The sequence below is a fragment of the Erpetoichthys calabaricus genome, chromosome 9, assembly GCF_900747795.2.
Source record: "Erpetoichthys calabaricus chromosome 9, fErpCal1.3, whole genome shotgun sequence".
In the NCBI taxonomy this organism is placed as follows: domain Eukaryota; kingdom Metazoa; phylum Chordata; class Cladistia; order Polypteriformes; family Polypteridae; genus Erpetoichthys; species Erpetoichthys calabaricus.
Window position 1 is genome coordinate 97418398 of NC_041402.2, and position 24640 is coordinate 97443037.

Consider the following 24640-nt stretch of genomic DNA (forward strand, 5'->3'; position numbering starts at 1 on the left):
AGTAGAAAGCAAAGTAAAACGTCATAAACAGGTGAAACAAGTGGACCAAACACATGGACAGCGGGTTGCAGATAATGAAGACCAGAATTCAAAAGCTTCAAAAACAACAGCTCACCTAACCAAAATACAAACTAAAACAGGAAACACTACGGGGTCCGCAGTACTCCACTATGCACCGCATAATGGTACGGACGGGGCTCCTTATTAACAGTGGAGAGCCCCAGAGTGACACGGGCGAGCGCTCCGTATTAAACGTGCGTCATCCTCACACGTGGCTGCCCAGCGGGCACGGGTTCAAAACGCCGGGGGTATAGTTTACTGTCAAATAATGCAAAGATACATATACATATATATAAAAAAGAAAAACCTGTAATAAATAAAAATAAAACCAAAACCTAAGCATAAGCAATTTGTATATATATATATATATATATATATATATATATATATATATATATATACACACACATACATATATATGTATACAGGTACAGTATTTTATATATATATATATATATATATATATATATATATACAAATTGCTTATGCTTATATATATATATATATATATATATATATATATATATATACAAATTGCTTATGCTTAGGTTTTGGTTTTATTTTTATTTATTACAGGTTTTTCTTTTTTAATTTAGTTTTTTGCTTTATTGTTGTCATTGGTCTATGTGCCTTTCACTGGGAGTATCATTGCTAATTATAACATTTTTTTTTATCTTTATGTCTTTCCGTTATAATTATTATAAATGTGTGTAAGTGCTAAAAAACCTTTCTATATTAATGAATGACGCATTAGAATAATCTGAATTAATTCTTTTTATGGCATTCTAAAGAACTGAGGTAGTCTTAGGTAATGGAATTTTCTGTTAATACCCATACTACAAACATTGTAGACATTTTCGGGTCAGCAGCATTTTTTGTTCTAATAAAATACAACAAAAATTGTGGTGCCATCATGGTTAGCCTCACTTGGAGATTTTGTAATATGAAAAATTACTTAATCCAAGTTGATTTTTTAATTTTGAGCAAGGGTTATACAATACCCTCAATAATATTTGGGCCAATGGCATATTTTTTCTTGATTTGCTCCTGTTCTCCAGTTTTAAATTTGTAATCAAACAATTTACATGTGATTAAACAGTACATTTTCAGTTTCTATTAAAGGGTACTTTTATATATTTCGTTTTCACCATACTGCATAGAATCACAGCACTCTAATCATTCCCACACAGTGAACATATGCATGTTAAAGCAGTCATAGTTAGTACTTTCTTGCATATTCCTTGCATGCAATGACTGCTAGAAGTTTGCAATTCATATACATCATCACGTGCTGAGTATCTTCTGAGGTGATGTTCAGCCAGGCCCTTTACTGCTACCATCTAAAGCTCCTGCTTGTTTTGGGTGCATGTCTCCTTAAAATTTCTCTTCAGCATATAGAAAGCAAGCTCAATTGGATTTAACTTAAGGAACTGACTTGGTCATTCAAAGATTTTCCAGTTTTTAGCTTTGATAGAGTCCTTTCTTGTTTTAACAGTATTGTTGGAATCATTATCTTATTGTAGGAAGAAGAGCTATCCAATGGGTTTGGAGGCATTTGCTTGACCTTGATCAGATAAGATGTTTGTATACACTTCAGAATTAATTTTGTTACTGCCATCAGCAGTTACATTATCAATGAAAATTAAGTGAGCCAGCTCCTGTGGCAGCCATACATGTCCAGGCCAAATCACTCCTACGGCCATGTTAGATGAGGTTGTATGACTTGGAACTTGGGCAGTTCCTTCTCACCTACACACTTTCTTCTTGCATCACTCTGATATAAATTGATCTTGGTCTCATTTGTCTTGTCCACAATACCATTTTCCAAAATTCAGCAAGCTGTTTTAAGTACTTCTTCGGAAACTGTAATCTGACCATCCCATTTCTGTGACAATCTAGTGGTTGGCATCTGGCAGTATAACCTTTGAATTAATGTTCATGAAGTCTTCTGCATATGGTAGATATCTGATACATCCACACTTGCCTCCTGAGGAGTTTTTAAGATCTGTTGGGCAGGCATATGTGGATTTTTCTTGATTATGGTAAGAATTCTTCTGTTATGAGTAGTGAAAGGATTCCTTGGTCTATCAGTCATTTTGTAGTTATTATGCTCACCAATATGCTCTTTCTTCTTAATAACTTTTCACACAGTTACTGTTGGTCATGCATCGATTTGATTAATGTCTGTTAGCATTTTATTATTGTTGTTCAGCCTCATAATGGCTTCTTTGACTTTCATTGACAAAACTCTGATCTTCATGTTGAAAATGGTAACAACGCACTCAATGGTGTAGAAGCAAGACCAGCTGCTGAAGGAAAGCTCTCTTATACCAGCACTATTTAGGCAATTAAACAACCTGTGTAATCACAAACACCGGTAAAGCAAAATGTTCTATACATTATGGTGCCCTGAAACTGAAACTGTGGGGCACAGGAGCAAATAAAAAAAAAACACATGTATGTTTCTATGTGTTTTTTTTGTTTCAGAAATTCTAGTTTAAAGGATGGAAATCAAGATGTAAGGTTCATCCATACTGGAATAATGTTCCATTGAGGTCAATAAACCTGCCTTTCAAAAGCATATAATATAGATTACTATAACTTATTTTGATAGTATTTACAAAAATGGTTATTTGTAGTATCTTGTTTGCTGTGCAACTTATATAGCACTCACAATTTTCAGTTTTGTCTCCGTCCCCTGGTCACAGCTATTCTTATCTGCAATCTCTGGAGGGCACTCTTCCTCCCATGTGATTCCATATGGAAAAACTAAAACAAATTAAAAAGGGAAATGAATTTGTATTAGCCACACACCAAAATTAGTCACATCAGCTTATTCCTTTAAAGCAAACTATTGCAGTGTGCACAAAGTTATAGTAAGCATATAACAGACCATTAACTAGCCACTTTCTCTAAAGCATGCATCTGTGTTTTTTTATTGTGGACACAGTCCTATCCCCCAAATTAATTGCAGTGTTTGAATGTTCTTTGAACTGACAGTCATCTATTATCAGCCTACTCTAGTTCTGAAAGTAAAGCTTTTATCACTTTTTTTTTGTCCTATTTGAAAAACTGGGCATAGAAAGCTTTCATTCCATACTGACCACTGTCAGGTCTGACAGTATCCAAGAGCAGTCTGATAATTTTTAAAGTATGCTGACATTTTAATAAATTATTTAAAAATTGTTTGCTTATATTTTCTTTCATTAGTCATTGCATTATGATACAGTGGAACCTCGAGATACGAGTTTAATTCGTTCCAGCACTGAGCTCGTACAGCGAATTTCTCGTATCTACTGTAGAACAAACTTCCCCATTGAAAATAATGGAAATCCAGTTAATCCGTTCCGCGCCCCAAAAATATTAACATAAAAATCAATTTTCCTAACAAATAACACTGATAAATAATATATACTGTAGTCTACCTTTAATAAATAACACTGGTAAATAATATAACTGTAGTTAATTTTTATGAAGAGTCCTGGCTGGCTTGAGGGAGACGATGGGGAGGTGGGGAGGATGAAACCGGTTACTGTGGGGAGAGGCATCGTGGAATAATTATTTTCACGTTAAATGCAAAAAAACCAATGAAATCACAAGCGCACAAACGCGTAGATCCTCACGCTAGGGGAGAACAAGGAACACTGAGTGAGCTGGCGGGCGGGCAGCGTCAGCTTGTGTGAATCCAGCGCCAGAGAGAGACAGAGGCACGTAGGCAGCCCGAGAGAGAGAGAGCCGCGCACGCACACACAGGCAGCGCCAGAGAGAGACAGAGGCACACACAGAGATACATAGATAGATAAACAGACAATAACTTTGTATGATGTTAAATGTTAATGTTTAAGAGTCTCATAGTTTGGGGGAGGAACGATCTCCTCAATCTGTCAGTGGAGCAGGACAGTGACAGCAGTCTGTCGCTGAAGCTGCTGTTCTGTCTGGAGATGATACTATTTAGTGGATGCACTGGATTCTCCATAATTGAGAGGAGCCTGCTGAGTGCCTGTCGCTCTGCCTCAGATGTTAAACTGTCCAGCTCCATGCCAACAATAGAGCCTGCCTTCCTCACCAGTTTGTCCAGGCGTGAGGCGTCTTTCTTCTTAATGCTGTCTCCCCAGCTCACCACCGCGTAGAAGAGGGCGTTCGCCACAACCGTCTGATAGAACATCTGCAGCATCTTATTGATCTTATTCGAGGCGGATCGGGAAACGTGTCACGCATACCCACAGCCTGGCTCGTGGCTCGTTACGCGAGCCAATGCTCGTATTTAGATCTGAATTTTTCGCTCATACTTTCCTTGTATCTTGAATTTCTCGTATACAGAGGTGATCGTATCTCGAGGTTCCAATGTATTTTGAATGTGGTATGGGTAGCTGTTTCTACACCATGTCCCATGGCATGTATATCGATGGCTCCATTTGTTTAATACAAAAGTACAATATTGTTTCCCTTTTGCAACAGTGTCAGCTTTCCTTTTGCTTGAGATGGCAAATTGTGCTTTAGGTTTGACTAGGCATTTTTTTTTAAAAACTAGTTTGGTTTTTCGAAGCTTTCAGGTCAGGTCAGGTCAGGTTGGGGAGCATGCACTGGTACAGCACATTGCCGCACCCACCACATGTCGAAACAGCTCGGGATCATAGTTGGCAATCTTTAAGGCAGACAGGAGGTCTAATCACACCCTTCGGAAATGACCATCTATCTGCTGCAGCCAGGTGTTAGGTGGGTGTCACCTTGGCCTGGTCCTCAACAATGAGGATCCTGTGAGCCGGATCACTCTTGTGGAATCGCGCCAAATGGCTGTAGTGCCATAACTGACAGTCCCTCACAATTCAGGTAATGTGCCTCATTCGGAACTCTATGAGCAACAGCTCATTTGACACAAAGTTAAATCAGTGGTACCCAAGGATTCTCCAAAGAGACACATTACCAAAGGAGTCCAATCTTCGTCTTTGTCTCTGGATAGCTTCCATGTCTAGTGTTCAGATTTTGGTCTCTGCCTCCAGATCAGTAATTACTTATCCAATGACACATTAGTTTAATGAATAGTTAAATCAATACAGCCACATACAAAATGTAATGTGTTTGCATTGAAGATGAAGACCTGCTGGACATGACACAATGTTTCATACCCGAATGTACCAGTTTTTCAGATTTGCACAAATTAGAAGCAGCCTCAGTATAACCCAGACACAGGGGATGCACAAACCAGTGTGTTTCTTCATGCCGGGGGGAGGGTTACGTCAGGAAGGACATCTGGTGTAAAATTTAGCCAAATCAATATGCAGACAACAATACAAATTTCCATACTGGATCGGTCGAGCCCCGGGTTAACAACGACCGCCACCAGCACTGTTAGCCAACAGGGTGCTAGTGGAAAATGGGCTACTGTTGGCCAAAGAAGAAGAGGGGGAGACGTGTCCGGAGGCAGGAGGAGAGAAGGAAAGTAAAGAGATTGTGGAACTGAGGGTAGGAACTTTGAATGTTGGCAGTATGACTGGTAAGGGGAGAGAGTTAGCAGATATAATAGAGAGAAGAAAGGTTGATATATTGTGCGTGCAAGAGACTAAATGGACAGGGAGTAAGGCCAGGTGGATTGGAGGTGGATTCAAATTGTTCTATCATGGTGTGGATGGGAGAGGAAATGGCATAAGGGGTTATTCTGAAGGAACAGTATGTCAAGAGTGTTTTGGAGGTGAAAAGAGTGTCAGACAGAGTAATGATTATGAAGCTGGAAATTGGAGGTGTGATGATGAATCTTGGTAGTGCATATGCCCCACAAGTTGGGTGTGCGATAGAGGAGAAGGAAGATTTCTGGAGTGAGTTGGATGAAGTGATGAACAGTGTACCCAAGGGACAGAAAGTGGTGATTGGAGCGGATTTCAATGGTTGGTGAAGGGAACAGAGGAGATAGGAGATGATGGGTAGGTATGGTATCAAGAAGAGAAATGAAGAATGTCAGATAATAGTGGATTTTGCCAAAAGGATGGACATGGCTATGGTAAATATGTATTTTAGGAAGAGGGATGAACATAGGGTGACATACAAGAGTGGAGGAAGAAGCACACAGGTAGATTAAATTCTATGCAGAAGAGTCAATCTGAAGGAGATTGAAGACTGCAAAGTGATGGCAGGGGAAAGTGTAGTTAAGCAACATAGGATGGTGGTCTGTAGAATGATGTTGGAGATCAAGAAGAGAAAGAGAGTGAGGGCAGTGCCAAGGATCAAATGGTGGAATTTGAAAAAGGAAGACTGCAAGGTTGAGTTTAGGGAGAAGGCGAGACAGACACTGGGAGGTAGTGAAGAGTTACCAGACAGTTGGGAAACTATAGCACAAGTAGTAAGGGTGACAGCAAGAAGAGTGCTTGGCATGACATCTGGACAGTGGAAGGAAGAAAAGGAAACGTGGTGATGGAATGGGGAAATACAGGAGAGTATACAGAGAAAGAGGGATAGTCAGAGAGATGCAGAAAGTAGACAAGAGTACAAGGAGATAAGGCGCAAGGTAAAGAGAGAGGTGACGAAGGCTAAAGAAAAGGCGTATGATGAGTTGTATGAAAGGTTGGACACTAAGGAGGGAGAAAAGGACCTGTACTGATTGGCTAGACAGAGGGACCGAGCTGGGAAAGATGTGCAGCAGGTTAGGGTGATAAAGGATAAAGATGGAAACATTCTCACAAGTGAAGAGGGTGTGTTGAGCTGATGCAAAGAATACTTTGAGAGGCTGATGAATGAAGAGAACAAGAGAGAGAAGAGGTTGGATGATGTGGAGATAGTGAATCAGGAAGTGCAACGGATTAGCAAGGAGGAAGTAAGGACAGTTATGAAGAGGATGAAAAATGGAAAGGCCATTGGTCCAGATGACATACCTGTGGAAACATGAAGGTGTTTAGGAGAGATGGCAGTGGAGTTTTTAACCAGATTGTTTAATGGAATCTTGGAAAGTGATAGGATGCCTGAGGAGCGGAGAAGAAGTGTACTGATGCCGATATTTAAGAATAAGGGGGATGTGCAGGACTGTAGTAACTACAGGGGAATAAAACTGATGAGCCACAGCATGAAGTTATGGGAAAGCGTAGTGGAAGCTAGGTTAAGAAGTGAGGTGATGATTTGTGAGCAGTAATATGGTTTCATGCCAAGAAAGAGCACCACAGATGTGATGTTTGCTCTGAGGATGTTGATAGAAAAGTATAGAGAAGGCCAGAAGGAGTTGCACTGCGTCTTTGTGGACCTGGAAAAAGCATATGACAGGGTGCCTCGAGAGGAGCTGTGGTATTATATGAAGAAGTTGAGAGTGGCAGAGAAGTACGTAAGAGTTGTATAGGATATGTATGAGGGAAATGTGACAGTGGTAAGGTCTGCGGTAGCAGTGACAGATGCATTCAAGGTGGAGGTGGGATTACATCAGGGATCGGCTCTGAGCCCTTTGTTATTTGCAATGGTGATGGACAGGTTGACAGATGTGATTAGACAGGAGTCCCCGTGGACTATAATGTTTGCAGATGACATTGTGATCTGTAGCGATAGTAGGGAGCAGGTTGAGGAGACCCTGGAGAGGTGGAGATATGCTCTAGAGAGGAGAGGAATGAAGGTCAGTAGGAACAAGACAGAATACATGTGTGTAAATGAGAGGGAGGACAATGGAATGGTGAGGATGCAGGGAGTAGAGTTGGTGAAGGTGGATGAGTTTAAATACTTTGGATCAACAGTACAGAGTAATGGGGATAGTGGAAGAGAGGTGAAAAAGAGAGTGCAGGCAGGGTGGAATGGGTGGAGAAGAGTGTCAGGAGTAATTTGTGACAGACGGGGTATCAGCAAGAGTGAAAGAGAATGTCTACAGGACGGTGGTGAGACCAGCTATCTTATATGGCTTGGAGAAGGTGGCACTGACCAAAAATGAGGAGACAGAACTGGAGGTAGCAGAGTTAAAGATGCTAAGATTTGCATTGGATGTGACGAGGATGGATGGGATTAGAAATGAGTACATTAGAGGGTCAGCTCAAGTTGGACAGTTGGGAGACAAAGTCAGAAAGGCGAGATTGCATTGGTTTGAACATGTGCAGAGGAGAGATGCTGAGTATATTGGGAGAAGGATGTTAAGGATAGACCTGCCAGGGAAGATGAGAAGAGGAAGGCCTAAGCGAAGGTTTATGGATGTGGTGAGAGAGGACATACAGGTAATGGTTGTAACAGAACAAGATGTAGAAGACAGAAACATATGGAAGAAGATGATCCACTATGGCAGCCCGTAACGGGAGTAGGAAGAAGAAGAAGAAGAAGAAGAAGAAGAAGAAGAAGAAGAAGAAGAAGAAGAAGAAGAAGAAGAAGAAGAAGAAGAAGAAGAAGAAGAAGCCTCAGTATAATAATGAATTTAGTGGAACTTACTGAAATATTTGCAGGTTTTTGACTAGGCCTCATATTTTATTATTAAAAGAACATTTGTGAGTTCAGAGAAATATCTACCATATTCAGGCCAAAATACTCTCATGTGTAATACTAGCCACCCCTTCAAAGTGAGGCATTCACTTAATGCAAACTTGATTAAAACATTTTAGTCAAGTTAAACAATAATTTGCGCAAAGCTGTTATTTTTTTTAAAGCACACCACGTACAAAATAATGCTGTTGTGATTTCTGCATTGTTTCTGTATTATCTGTCTTTACTACTGAACTGTACTTTTACTGTGTATTTACCATAGATGTGAACTATAGACATATAGCAAGATTATAAACCAAGAATAAGATGACAAACCTATGAAGTCCATATGAATGATAACTGAGCGAGGATCCGGCGTAAGAATTTTTGCTTTCTTAGTCCAGTGGCATGTTGTGGTTTTTTCAACGACTTCCCATCCCAACCCTGTTAAGCGTGGCTGCAACTGAGTGAGAATTGACTGAACAAGCTGTATATTAGCTGTTTGACTGCAGCCACGAGAGAGAAATTCAACACTGGCACTCAAGCTCCAGTCGGGTTTGTGGAAACCTGATGGTTAAAAAAATCAAAATTACTCTTATGGCAGTAAACTATTATAATGCAAAGGAATACTGTAAATAAAAAATTCAGTCAGATTATGAGCATAAAAATAGATAATGAAGCTCCACTGTTGAAGCTAAATATTACTGTGTAAAAATCACATTTTCATGTGTATGTGAATCTTAGAGAAACACAAAAATTGTTGCAAGTAAAACATGTTAATTATTTGAATGAAGACACATAATATTTGTTCCCATTTTCTATGATCACTGTAGGTAAGACACACAATCTACTTCAGTGGACAACTAAATATTCAATTTATTCAGGTATCTATTTAGCCATTCTCATGGCTGCCCAGGCACCTTCCTTATTTCCGTTCTCTGTATGTCTCCTAGTAGAGTGGATTTAGGGGTTCTATGGAAGGGTGTGCGAGAATGTCCACTTTTTAAATGTGTTACAACAGTTGACTTTGTGTATTTGCTGGATTCAGTAAATAGTCACAAAAGAAAGCACAAAAAACATGTAAAAAGGTACAAAGATGCAGAATAAATGTCTATCAAACAGTCAAAGGCACAACGTGAAAGTAACAGAATTCTGGCTATCCAGAATTAATCGGAACAGCTGAAACACACTACTGTGTCCTAAGGTCTTTTTTTGTGGAAATAACCGTCATGATAAGTGATCAGTGTTGCCCACTGATGCTAGTTGACATCCTGCTGTTAAGGCCATCCTGAATCCAAGGTAACAACAAGAGATGACCAGTTAAGCAAAAGAACATGAACAAAACAAAGATAAAAATTAAAGAAATGTCTAAAAGCAGCCTGAAAATGCACTCAGATATATCTATCTGGTGCTTGTGATAGGAACAAAAAATGGTTATGGTTAGCGATAGTAATGATCTATAGACAAAAGTTGAGCATTGCTTCATGGACAGTGAAGACCAGTATTAGTCAACAGCAAAACATCATACTCTAGTCACATAATGAGTGTATTGATGATTACACTTAAATAATAGTATTATTAATAAATGGCACATTTAAAACCATACCTCACCCAAAGCTGTCTTATGTTGTTCAACATTACTGCCAATGCACTACAGTTTAAGGCAGCCACTGGTTAACTACAATGGCGTTTTCACCAACCAGACCACTGTCAGAAGTCCTGAAAACTGAATGGTTAAATTTTAAAGACGGGAGGAGGACTGGTGAACAGCTTCTTTGATCAGACACTGCTACAAAAGCTACATGTAAGCTATTAGTTCCCTACATGCTTTGCCCTTATTGGCCACATTCATCTGTGTTTTTCAAAAATAGTCATGGTTTGTTTAGAGCAGCAGTACACCAGCTGGATACAGCTACCACAGTTGTGCTGCACATAGGTAACCTGTCCATTAACCAAATTTAGTGATAGAATATCCTCTCACATTATCACTAACAGTTAAACTACTACTTGCCTGACAATAATGGTATACCATATGCTTGTAGCATAGACTATGTGTGAAGATGGTGCCACCTTATTTTATACGAAAAAGTCCAGATTACATGAAATTCGCTTGCTTTACAGGATATGGAGTGTGGTCATATGGCTAAGTCAGCACTTACCAAATATAATAAATTTGTACTTTTTCTGATATTCAAAGCCTTCCAGGATGTATGAGGTGTTGCAGTGGTATTCACCACTATATTCAGTGATGAACCGATGAAACACAAGCTGGCCATTGCCTGAAATACTGACAGAGTCTGAGGCTATAAAGCAAAAAAAGTCAATCCTTGTAGTTAGCATGCCAGTAAGAAAAGCGACAAGCTACTGTATGAGGTATGCAGGTAAGATACCTTCAATTTTTTTGCCATTCGCTGTAGTCCACTTGTACTGAACACGTTGCAGTAGTGAATCCTTGAGATAAAAAGGTCTACAGACAAGAATCTTCTCTTTGGAATTGATATTTGCATACATTGTAACTGCAGAAAAAAAAAAAGAAAATCAGTTTTCATTACGCATTTCTTCTTGTCCTATTTCTAATACATTTCTTTGTTGAATTTTGAATTTCTTTCACACTAGAAATGAGGCCTGTCATTGACTGAGCCAAGTCACTTTGAGCTAAAGGAAATCAAGTCAGTCCTACATGCCTACATGGGGTTGTGAACTCTGGCCTTACCCTCAGTTGGGAGAGAAAAAAAGTAAATCGATAAAGTTGACTATTTTGGATATTAAGCATGAGCAACATGTGTACAGTATTCAAATAATGCTCTATTACACTCTCCTGTGCTAAACCTCTCTGGTGAACTCTTCTGCCACTAATAAGATAAATCTAGCTTACTGCAGCAAATAAATAAAATTTGTTTTGTATGGTTGATGCCAGCTCTTAGTTATTATTTAGTTATTACTTAGTTATTTATTTCAGTACTTAATCTTGGCTGTAGTCTCTGTCATGGAGAGTGAAAAACAACTCTCTAAGCCAAATGAAATAACATCTGTTCCGCTCATATAATTACTTGAACGTATGGTTATAGGTGCTATTGAGTTAATAAGCGGCATAATATTTAGTGAATGGGAGTACTTCTGCACAGGTGTGGTCAACAGGATGACTAAACAGCTAAGATCCCAGAATGCTTTTAATAAAGTTTAAAATTGCTAGGCAGACTTCCATCCATCCATCCATCCATTATCCAACCCGCTATATCCTAACTACAGGGTCACAGGGGTCTGCTGGAACCAATCCCAGCCAGCACAGGGCGCAATGCAGGAAACAAACTCCGAGCAGGCTGCCAGCCCACCGCAAGGCGCACACACACACCAAGCACACACTAGGGACAATTTAGGACCGCCAATGCACCTAACCTGCATGTCTTTGGACTGTGGGAGGAAACCGGAGTACCCGGAGGAAACCCACGCAGACACGGGGAGAACATGCAAACTCCACGCAGGGAGGACCTGGGAAGCGAACCCAGGTCTCCTAACAGCGAGGCAGCAGCGCTACCCACTGTGCCACCATGCCACCTTATTACAGTCCACAGTAGCTCAAAAAAGAGTTCATAACTACATTGAAAGAGGATGGATTGTTGGACATGTTTGTCTCAAGCCTTAGTGATAAAGACAGCTCATTGGCTTGATATTACATAAGGAATAGTGGCTAAGGAGATTTTGTCAGTCATTAAAGACCACAAGGTAGACATCATCAGATACAATCCATGGTTGAAAAAAATGCTAATTCAATGACTGTAATGCTTGTACTTTGAATAAAAAAATGCATGAAAAAGCCTTGCAGCTCTGAAGGATTTTGCTGTAAATGTAAATCTAGGGGAATGTAATAGAATGTTGGCATTGTTAATCTGACTAATTTTAGTCAAAAGCCAGCAAGCTGAAATCAGTCCTATCCACTTCATACCAAACCCCACCTCAGCCAAACTAAATTTCTAGAAAAGAATTTAAAAAAACACTTTGAATGTGATGAACTAGGCCTCTCAGTACAGTTAGGTCCATAAATATTTGGACAGAGACAACTTTTTTCTAATTTTGGTTCTGTACATTACCACAATGAATTTTAAATGAAACAACTCAGATGCAGTTGAAGTGCAGACTTTCAGCTTTAATCCAGTGGGGTGAACAAAACGATTGCATAAAAAAGTGAGGCAACTAAAGCATTTTTTAACACAATCCCTTCATTTCAGGGGCTCAAAAGTAATTGGACAATTGACTCAAAGGCTATTTCATGGGCAGGTGTGGGCAAGTCCGTCGTTATGTCATTATCAATTAAGCAGATAAAAGGCCTGGAGTTGATTTGAGGTGTGGTGCTTGCATGTGGAAGATTTTGCTGTGAACAGACAACATGCGGTCAAAGGAGCTCTCCATGCAGGTGAAAGAAGCCATCCTTAAGCTGCGAAAACAGAAAAAACCCATCCGAGAAATTGCTACAATATTACGAGTGGCAAAATGTACAGTTTGGTACATCTTGAGAAAGAAAGCAAGCACTGGGGAACTCAGCAACGCAAAAAGACCTGAACGTCCACGGAAGACAACAGTGGTGAATGATCGCAGAATCATTTCCATGGTGAAGAGAAACCCCTTCACAACAGCCAACCAAGTGAACAACGCTCTCCAGGGGGTAGGCGTATCGATATCCAAGTCTACCATAAAGAGAAGACTGCATGAAAGTAAATACAGAGGGTGCACTGCAAGTTGCAAGCCACTCATAAGCCTCAAGAATAGAAACGCTAGATTGGACTTTGCTAAAGAACGTAAAGAACATCTAAAAAGCCAGCACAGTTCTGGAAAAACATTCTTTGGACAGATGAAACCGAGATCAACCTCTACCAGAATGATGGAAAGAAAAACATATGGAGAAGGCGTGGAACAGCTCATTATCCAAAGCATAACACATCATCTGTAAAACACGGTGGAGGCAGTGTGATGGCTTGGGCGTGCATGGCTGCTGGTGGCACTGGGACACTAGTGTTTATTGAGGATGTGACACAGGACTGAAGCAGCCGAATGAATTCTGAGGTGTTCAGAGACATACTGTCTACTCAAATCCAGCTAAATGCAGTCAAATTGATTGGGCGGTGTTTCATGATACTGATGGACAATGACCCAAAACATACAGCAAAAGCAACCCAGGAATTTATTAAAGCAAAGAAGTGGAAAATTCTTGAATGGCCAAGTCAGTCACCTGATCTTAACCCAATTGAGCATGCATTTCACTTGTTGAAGAATAAACTTCAGACAGAAAGGCCCACAAACAAACAGCAACTGAAAGCCGCTGCAGTAAAGGCTTGGCAGAGCATTAACAAGGAGGAAACCCAGCATCTGGTGATGTCCATGAGTTCAAGACTTCAGGCTATCATTACCAGCAAAGGGTTGTCAACCAAGTATTAGAAATGAACATTTTATTTCCAGTTATTTAATTTGTCCAATTACTTTTGAGCCCCTGAAATGAAGGGATTGTGTTAAAAAATGCTTTAGTTGCCTCACATTTTTATGCAATCGTTTTGTTCACCCCACTGAATTAAAGCTGAAAGTCTGCACTTCAACTGCATCTGAGTTGTTTCATTTAAAATTCATTGTGGTAATGTACAGAACCAAAATTAGAAAAAAAGTTGTCTCTGTCCAAATATTTATGGACCTAACTGTACGTATGAGAAGGTCATTCCATCTGAAAACAGCATGGGTTAATCACAATGAGCTGGTAAATTGCTCACATTGACACAAATTGTCAGGTAATTGTTCTTGAATATGTCATCAAGACGAGTGGCTATAAATTCACCATCACAACATTTAATAATGAAATCTGTGACTGGTCTTAAACACATTCAAAAGCCCAAAATTAAATGTCACCTGCTTTATCTACAATGTAAGTACTACTTTTATTTTAATCTTTGCATCTCTTCAGCCTCTTAATTTTCTGCCTTGGACCAAAGCCTTTAATGAAAGGCCAATAGACCCGACTACTCCAAAGGGCAATTCTATGCCTGGACATCTGAATTAGAAAATATGTTGCAATGAAGTGTGCTATGTATGTTGAGTAGTGCAATCTTGATGAAGGAAGTGAATTGTGTAGGGCTAGAAGGAATGTATATACTGTATAAGCAAACGCTTTCGTCCTGCTAATGCGGATTTAACTGAGCACTAACCTTTGGCAAATATATTTTACAAAAACAAGAGAGGCTTACAAAATCAATATAGGATGGACAAACACCTTTAGGTACAACCAAAGAGGGAGACTTACCATTGAAAAATCAACTTTTGTCTCTTACAGCAGAAGGAGGTTGTAAGAAGAGATTAGTTGGGAGCATGTGCTGATTTTACAGCACGTTGCCACCACATGACAAACCACCCAGACTGGGACCTGAGTGCAGCTGTGCAACAGGTGACACCTCAACTCCACGCTAGAACAGTTTGAGGTTTTTTTGGGCGGTTGGAGTGCCAATCCTGCCACCAACCCCTGTGTTTTCCCTGCAAGTTTTAGGATTAAGGATTAAGCAATTGCAGGATAAAGACTTTGCTCAAAGGTCCAATGGAGTAGAGTCACTTCTGGCATTTACAGGATTCAAACTGGCAACCTTCCGATTGCCAGAGCAGATCCCTAGCTTCAAAGTCACCACTCCATCCGTTGCAAGAAGAGACTATTGAAAACATAATTTGAGTAATGAGTAGTGAAACCTTCCCTACTTCTTTGAGTAAAGGACTCTAAACCCTTTAATATACCAAGAGTTGTAGGCAGCCACAAAATTGAACCAGTATTAAGTATGACAATGTGATCTGTGTATTCCATAAACTTTGCACTTACATAATCAGTTTATGTAATATTATTCTTTCATGTACCAGAAATACTTCTGTTTATTATTATTATTTTTTCTTTATTACAATTTTGCTTTTTTGTTTTCATTATTATATCTTAACAGGCTGTGGAAAAATATTGGGCTCTGACAGTAGATAACATTAAGAGTTTTGTTCCCAGCATTTCTCTCCAAGATGGGGGAGCTTCTAGAAAATCTCTGATTGATTTAGTGTACTAAAACAGTGTAAAGTTATTTAAATTGCAAACCATACTCTAACACTGGTAAAAGTGTTGTAACTTTTGGCAGTGCAAGTGGGATAGTTGCTCCAGGGCCCATGGGGCTGGGGGGTCAACAGTGGTTTTCCTGCTTGACATCAGAATAGTAAGGTTAATGGTGTTATCATTCCTACAGCTTCACAATGCTTAATTTTGGCAATTGAACACTTATCTTGCAGATTGTTATACCTCATTGCTGGTGGTCATATTTTAATTGAATTTAATTTCACGCGAGGAGGACCAAGCTTTGTTGCAGTAGGTCCTACAAATTTTAGTTATGCCAATTATTGACGACATATAACTGTATGACAGCTGCTGGTCTGTTCAACCCTAAGGCTTTTAAACTGTGGCCCTCTGAAACCTTCCACCCTCCAAATGACTGCAGACTCCTAAGCATGTAAGTGCTTCTTCATGTCCATAACAGTCTGCTTATGTGTGCACAATTCATTTTGTAACATTATCCACCATACTAAGTCTGTTAAACCTGCTCACGAGGTGGTCTAGGTTAGTATGGAACTTTGTTCCTCTTCTTTAAATCCATGAAGCAAACTGTGACTGCACTTAGTCTCAGTCCTGGTCTACTGCTAGTCCACACCTCTGCACACTGCAACAGCACTAAACCCAAACGTTAGTCTTGTTACCTTAAATAGATACTAAGACCAGATCAGCACAGGATGATACCAAGCTGACAGCACACTGTAACTGACTGCACAAGTCTTACTAAATCAGTCAATGAATTTTTAAAACAATCTGTAGAGTGGTATTTACTACATTAGGTTTAACGTATGTTCATTAGTTGTTGTATATACAGCACAAATTAGTCTTTTGTCCCCTCTAATTGATCTCATTTAATTAGCTGTTCTTTTTTTCTTCTCTAATTCTGCATTTAGCAAAGCACAGTAGTGTGATTTTTACCATTACTGTGTAAGACATTTAGAAATATTTACTATAGCTGTAAATGCTATAAATGTTCTTTTGATGTTTTATTATTAATTTGCATTTTTACTTTGTAGTTTGTTCCCTTAATTGTATTCTATCCATTACAGTTAACAAGGAGTACATCCACTAACACACACAACTCTTAAAAAACAGAATAGGAATAATAATGATGATGATACAAATCTTAAAAACTGAGTTAAAAAACACTAAATTATTTATATAATATACATAAATGTATGGTACATTTTAATACAATTTTACCAAACTTAGTTTTTTAATTTCTGAATTGACCTGAAAACATAGGAACTTGCAAATAAGAAGGAGTTCAATTACAAAGTTAGTAAAAAATAACAAAAAAAAAAAAAAAATCTGCAGCCAGAGGGGCTCTGCTGCACTGAGTTTGAGAAGCACTGGAATAGGGCAATGAAGGATAATCCCACAGCATGAATGTTTGATACTTGAGAATTGAGGGCATGCTATTGTAGTATTTATTATTTTTGACAATACTACAGTGACAGATTAAAAAAAAAAAATCTTCAAAATTTAGTAGATGCATATGGTGCATTACTCCAAGTGATAATAACTAAAATGGGGTGGCTCAAAGTTTGGGTGCTTAGCAATATTAGGTTTTTAATTAGAAAAATGATACAACATGCACAGGAAATCATATTTGTTGGGGTACCTGTTTTATTGTCTTCTCCATACACCATTTGCTTTTTTAATTCTGGCACAGGCGTATCAGGACGAGGAGTTGCTTTTGTAACTGGGGTATGTTCTTCCAGGGCTTCAGTAACTTTAAGTGGAGCTTCATCTGTAAAATGGAACATTATAGCTATGATCATTTTAAATAAGGATTAACTGGCATAGACAAACACTACCAGCTCTAACTTACAGACTTTCATTTCTTCAGAGGTTCCTTGCCCAGGGGCTTGTTTTTCAACACTGGGTTCTGTGGCAGGGAGTCCTGGTTCATCTTGTGCAGGTAGTTTCCTTTGATAATGAAACACTTCATTTGGTGCCATATTATATCTCTTCCCTTTAGGTTCAGAAGTAGAATTATATTTGTAATGAGAAAAAGACAAACATGTTAAAATATCTGAGATGTCCAGCAGAAGGATTTCCCTAAATGCATCTATAATATTAGCAATACAATATTGCCAACATTTTATTTTGTAGCATTTTTTGTGGAATACAATGGAAGACATCTGTCTAGTTAAAAATAAAAAAAAGTTTGTGCTTCTCCAATTGTGTTGGAGGTGCAGTACGATAATACAATATCTCTCTATTATATAAAAAAATCCTTCGACATGACAAGACTTTTTGGAAGAGAGATTATTTTCAAGTCACGCCCTCCTCTCAAACATTTTCAAACAAGACCTCAACTCTCATTCGTGTGAATGCTTTTGTCAGACACACTTCCTGTGCTCTCAGCTCTTATACATTTTAACATTTCCCTTACTTTAAGATCCCAATTAAAGAAGATGTATTATGTCCAAATCTTATTGAAGAATTTCGTCACAAAGGGTTATCAACATAAAAAATGAGTACACGTGCAATCCTAGTATCGAGAAACGAGGAAGTCAAACGAATTAACACCAAAATGTCGATCGGTTACAAATCAAATTGGTTAAATGTGTATAAATAGACTATACTGAAACAGTTGGTGGTGATCGTGCAGAAGATGAAAATAACACAAATTACTGTAGAAAGAAGGATGTATCCAAGAAAGGTAATGTAGTACATCTTCCGCAGATAACATTAGACAACAAAGGAGATCTTGATATACCATTAATATTAAAACGTTAACAGTTTCAGGTTAGAATAGCTTTTCCAAAGACAATTAACAAATCTCAGAGCCAAACATTCGAAAAAGTAATTTTATTTAATAGAGAGAAAGAAACAAAATTCAATCACGTGCAGTTATATGTTGCGTTGATACATATGTAACAATTCCTATGAAAATAAAAATCTGTTTAAATTGTACATCTGTATCCCCATACGCGAGCGGCAGAACTGCAAAGAGGCCAGCTTGTAGAGCAGGCCAGGGGGTTGGCGAGCAAAGCGAGCAGGGGGTAAAGCCCCTAGTTTGTAATAAATAGAAATCTCAAAATGAAGTGTTAATAACTGGGCCAGAATTAAGTGATTGATTTTTGAGTTATCATGACCATAGACTCCTTGGATGTTCCTTGCTCAGGTTGTCCTGGACATAAACACACACGGTCCAGTGGCATCATGTACTGTATATGAAGAAAGTAAAAAAAAAAACCAAAAAACTAAACAACACTCCATCTCAGATACATAAGGGCATCCTGACATGCACACACACAGAAACTTTAGACTAACTCCATCCTTTCTTCTCATTATTGCCTCAGAAAAACAAGATTCAGCCAACCTGGTAGAGGAGCCTTCTTCAGATACTGCAGAAGATTGACAGGGCCAGGGTGTAATCTATTAGATTCTCCGACTGTAAGAGAAAATTGTAATACATCACTATAAATTGACCTTAACATCAAACATGTAAGTGCTCATCTAGGCAGGTTATTTATTTTTTAAAAAGAAAAAACAAAATATATATTTAGCTGCTAAACTTTAGCATGGTCTGTGGGAAGAGGGTGTTTTCCAGTTTTATTGTGTACTACACAGAGATATCTAAGAAAGAGAAAGGGAGGGACTCTGCATTTGCATACTATAGCTTCCTGCAATGCCTGTTCAAATCTTGGCAAGCTTGAAAAAGAATGGAAAAAAATCTGCATCTCAAAAAATCTCAGTCTTGTTGTACCTGTATGTTGCAGAGTCAGGACCAGGGTTAATGCACTCGCAACAGAGTAAAATTCCATCATCTTATTGTGTAAGACCTGGAATAAAGAATAAATATAACCTTCAGCCTAAGCCAGAAATTGCATGATGCTACTGATTGAGAATGAACCAAGACCTCTAAGAAATGCCGAAGACGAAGAACAACAACATTTACTTATATGGCACATTTTCAGACATGAAAGTAGCTTAAAGTGCTTGGACGCATTAAATGACATTCAGCTGTCAAAACCTTTCATCAGCCTCAATTCACCATAGTTGCACAAAGTCGCAAACCACAGAAAAACTACAAGGACAAAAGGAAAGCGTTCAATTTTTACAGAGACATATTGGTTTCAGATAAGGCCTCTATGAAATGTGAGGTGGCAGGGCTGACTATTGTATCTTGTTACTTTATGTTTTGAAATATTTTACTCAAAGAAAATCACAGTAAAGCATCTCTACCTTGTAATATACAGAGTGAGGTTATTAAGTTTTTGTTTATTTAAACAGGAATGTCTCAGTTCCTCTACTTGTCTAATCTAAAATGTCTATCATTATTAGATAACCTCAGCAAATCAAATTCTGCAAAACATTCTTAAATTTAAAAACTTCCAAGTGCCCTAAATATTTAAATGTGGCTTTTAATGTCCTCTCGTAATTAATACAACTGAGTGATATTGCAATACATAAATAAATAAATAAATAAATAAATAAATAAATAAATAAATAAATAAAATTAAGAACAAGCTTTAATCAGAAGCATCTTTATCTGCAGTTGAAGAATATTCTTAGAACATTAGAACATCAGGACAATCTAGACAAGAACTGGTCATTCAGCACAACAAAGCCTGACAGTCCCATCCACATAATTCTCCGAAAATAACAAAGTCTACATTTGAAAGTCCCTAAAGTCCTACTGTCTACCACACTACTTGGTAACTTATTCCATGTGCCTATACTGTATTTCTCTCTGTGTAAAGAAAAAGTTCCCAATGTTTGTGTGAAATTTGCCCATAAGAAGTTTCCAGCTGTGTCCCTGCATTCTTGATGAACTCACTTTAATGAAACAGTCTCAAACTACTGTACTAATTCCCTTCATAATTTAAATACTTCAGTCATTTGTCTTCTTAATCTTATTTTGCTTAAATTGAAAAGGCTCACCTCTCTTAATCTTTCCTCATAATTCATCCCCAGTAACCCTAGAATCATCCAGGTCGCTCTTCTCTGGACTTCTTCTAGTGCTGCTATGTCCTTTTTGTAGCCCAGAGACCAAAACTGCACACAGTATTCCAAGTGAGGTCTAATGTGCTATAAAGTTTGAGCATAACCTCCTCGGAATTGTACTTTACACTTTGTGCTATATAACCTAATATTCTGTTAGCCTGCATAACAGCTTCTGAACACTATCTGGAGGTTTATAGTGTCAAGGCCACTACTTGACACCACTTTTGAGTTTCAGACCTCTCATTGTGTATTCAAACCTAACATTTCTACTTCCTACATATAATACTTTATATTTACTTACATTAAATTTCAACTGCCACAGATCTGTCCAAGCCTGTATGCTGTCCAGGTCCCTTTGCAATGATTCAACAGATTCTAGATTTTCTTCCAATCCACATATCTTGGTATTATCTGCAAACTTAATCAGCTTGTTAATTATATTCATATTCAAATCATTTATATATGTTAAAAACAGCAGCGGCCATAGGACTGACCCCAGAGGGACACCACTCTTTACATCAGTCAATTCTGATAGTGGTCCTTGCACCATAATTCTCTTCTTCCTGGGTTTGAGCCAATTTTGAACCCATCTACACATTACACCCTGAACTCCCACTTAACGTTTTGTCTGATCCCCAACATTTCATGTGGCTCCTTATAAAATGCTTTCTGAAAGTCAACATAAATGACATCATATGCTCCACTTTGATTGAATCTGTTGCTTCCTCACAGAAATCCAGCATGTTGGCAAAACACAACCTTCCTTTTCTGGACCTATGCTGACTGTTCAGTAAAATTCCTGTTGTTGCCATGTGTTGCTCAATCTTTTCTTTAACAATTCCTTCCATTAATGCATTTGTGATCCCATGTTAAGCTTACTGGTCTATAGTTACATGGATCTGCCCATCACCCTTTTTATATAACAGGATAATATTTGCCCTTTTCCAGTTCTTTGTATTTTTCCCAGTGCGCAGTGACTTCCTAAAAATATGTGTCAATATTTTATATATGTATTCTCTAACTAATTTGCCCACTCTATTACAGCCATTTTATACTATACAAATGTGGCTGGCAAACAAATAAGGGAAAACACAGTAGGGTAAAAAAGAGAGAAATATCCAAAGACACACATGTTTAACATACTTCTAAAATTTCCAGATAATAAACAGAATATTGTGAGGAGTCAGAGATTACCCTGGCAGTAAAAAGTGCAATGGCAGGAACTATCTGTAAATGACATGCTAGTTGCTTTAAGGAACAATCGTTGACACTAGGCCTTCTCAGAATGTGTCTTTATGGTTATTTTGTCACGATTGTGGTTGTGAGATGGATTGAAGGTCCACCTAGTCCCCTTATTCACTGGTCAAGACTCTCAGCTTCTATCCAAAATCTCAATCCCATTTAAACATGCTTCACTTTCATATGTGACTGTGTTTTGGATCATTGACATATGGATTATGTGATATGAGTGATTTAAGATACTGTTGCTCAGAGTTGGCCCCCGCTTTCCTAAAGAGAAGCTCATTGTATCAGAAATTTTGTAACCTCTGTTCACTTTGCAACTTTAAATACATTTTTTCTCAGCTGTCATTACAAACAACACTGGGTAAGAATTATTGTTTTGGTGGAGTATTTCTTTAATAATGAGAATTAATGCACCTATGTCCATGCTGTCTCTGCTAACAATGCTGTTTCCATCTTCACATTATTTTATAAAACAGTACCTCATTTTCAGAAGGTAAGCATGACTGAAACAGATCACAACAAAGTCCATTTCCGTGTCTTGACTGAGAACCAGGAAAGATGTTGAAAGCATCGCAAAAGCCTCTAATCTGGAAACACTACCTGTCTACCTCTGACCCAGATGAGCTGAAGAGATATATTCATGAAGCAGTGGCTGAAAGGTTTTTAACATTTTATTTTATCATCAATATGTTTTCCTCAATAATTAGTTCCTTGCTTTGATTAGACCACAGTTGGATTAATACTCTATGGTGCCCCTGGACACGAGAACCTTTGATTATCCCCACCCACCCGAAAGTACAATTTAAGCAATATGAGACACATTTTGAAATATGACTACATTTCTAGACTCTTTTCTGTTTTTTAAATTTTATTAAGATGGGTATGCATTGCACAATTTTAGCCTGATTTATGAGCTCCCAAGTGGTTTATCAAAGTGGCACAAAATCAAACAAAATTGATGAAGGTCTTAAAGTCACTCCTCGCAAGGTGGTACTGGTTCCCAATTTCTTTTTTGACATTTCAAAAAAAAAAAAAATCAGCGCACTGTTGACTTCAGTTCTTCAAGTCTGAGAGATCCTATTAGCAAATGTGCACTTCAATTCCTTTTGACTCATCAGGAAGCAAATCCATAATTATGCTTTTACAAGTGCGAGTGAGAAATGTTTGTGAAAGTGTTTGTGAAGTCCACAGCTGTTTGCCCCATTCAAAACCTATCCTTTGTAAACTGACAGTCATAATCAGATGGGATGTTAGGTCAGAGTTGAGACTATTACAAAGAGGTTTTATAAATAAGCAAATGAAGTAAGTGAAAAAAAAAACATGATTAAAATAAGGTTGAAACAAATAGTTGAAACCAAAAGTCAAAAATACTAGAAACAAATTCCCAGAGAAACTTTTTCTTTGAAATAAAGTACAGACAATTACATAACTAACAACTAAAAAAGATGGCTGACAAATTCATGTGATCACGCCCAATTGCAGCAGGGGAACACAAAGCGCATTATTGCTAGTGAAGCATCATGTTGTAGCAACTAAATAGTAGCATGGTGATGCTGTTTGATTTCAGAAATAATTAAGCAAAATGACACCTTGTATTGGCTAACTAAAGAGATTAATAAGCAAGCTTTTGAGGCAACACAGGCCCTAGAAAGACCTTAAAAGCTTGCATATTGTAATCTCGTTCGTTAACTAATAAAAGGTGTCATTTTGCTTGATCTCACACTACATCCATAATGGCTAACACAGTACAACACCCTAGTAGTACAGAAATAACTAAATATTGGTAAAAACAAAACATAAAAGAACAAAATATTAACATTTACGCATATGCTACTTACTCTATTCATTATCATAAAATAACCTGAACATTTATCTAATTTTTTTTCCCTAACTTAAGTGATTCAAAAGTAGTCAACAGCAGAGTGTGAACCTTCTTAATCTGACCATATAATTATAGACAAAACGCCTTTGGTTACATGTAAATATTTTGAAACTAATTAATAGCTTATTGTATTTGAGAGATGATGTGAACTTTGTTTTGTGAAGAAATAACTTTAGAAACGTATTAGTGTCACAATTTAAATTAAAAAAAGCCTTTTTTTGAGAGGAGATTAACTTTCACTGAAAAGCAGGTGGTGTGGTGTACTGGTTAAGGCTTTGGACTTCAAACCCTGCGGTTGTGGGTTCATATCCTGCTAGTGACAATTTGTGATCATAAGCATGTCACTTGACTTGCCTCTGCTCCGATTGGAAAACCAAAAGAACCAATTCAATTGACTCATAAATGTGATTAGTTGCCTTGGACAGAGGCATCAGCTGAATAAATGAAAGTATTGTGAGATATTATCGATGCTGCTAGTTGGAGTGACTCCAGACAGGTTGTAAAATAAATAAAATTTTAGTATTAGGATGATCACTTTGAGAATTGATTATACTCTTAACAAAAATGCATCGGGATCGTTACTGGTTACTGCAGCTTCATTAAGTGTTTTTGAATGCACTCATGCCACTTTAGACCTTGTTACAAGTACCCTTTAATTCTAGTAATCTCAACTTCAATCCTAATTATTTAACTGTTCAAATGAATAATTTAATATCAAATGAAATATTGGAAAATCAATATCCTAGCAAATAAGAGTCACACAGTGCAGTTCAAAAATGAAGAATTAACAAAATTCTGTTACTGCACTTTCTAAAATTTTGAACAAAGATAGGACACTTTCAGCCAACTAATTCAAAATCCTTTTCACGTGAATTAGGCACAACAATCACCTAGTTACTAAGATCATCTCCTAGTCTCTGTAACTGCCACACTAGGCGAGTTTATGAAGGCGCTTCATTAGTGGTCACAATTTAATT

General features: G+C 38.0%; 1 protein-coding gene across 4 annotated transcripts in view; it reads right to left on the reverse strand.

Annotated features, from left to right (window-relative positions):
- LOC127529132 (zona pellucida-binding protein 2-like) overlaps positions 1-24640 on the reverse strand; it is a 76230-nt gene that overhangs the window by 44535 nt on the left and 7055 nt on the right. For 2 of the 4 annotated variants that reach the window (XM_051931719.1, XM_051931718.1), the window contains exons 2-10: positions 20838-20954; positions 19296-19371; positions 18909-18980; positions 17409-17552; positions 17199-17327; positions 10860-10985; positions 10629-10772; positions 8806-9036; positions 2735-2829 (exon numbers count right to left, since the gene is read on the reverse strand). In XM_051931719.1, coding sequence (XP_051787679.1) covers positions 2735-2829; positions 8806-9036; positions 10629-10772; positions 10860-10985; positions 17199-17327; positions 17409-17552; positions 18909-18980; positions 19296-19371; positions 20838-20954 — 1134 coding nt within the window. The remainder of the gene's footprint in view (positions 1-2734; positions 2830-8805; positions 9037-10628; positions 10773-10859; positions 10986-17198; positions 17328-17408; positions 17553-18908; positions 18981-19295; positions 19372-20837; positions 20955-24640) is intronic. The other 2 variants (XM_051931720.1, XM_051931722.1) reach the window with 2 other exon arrangements.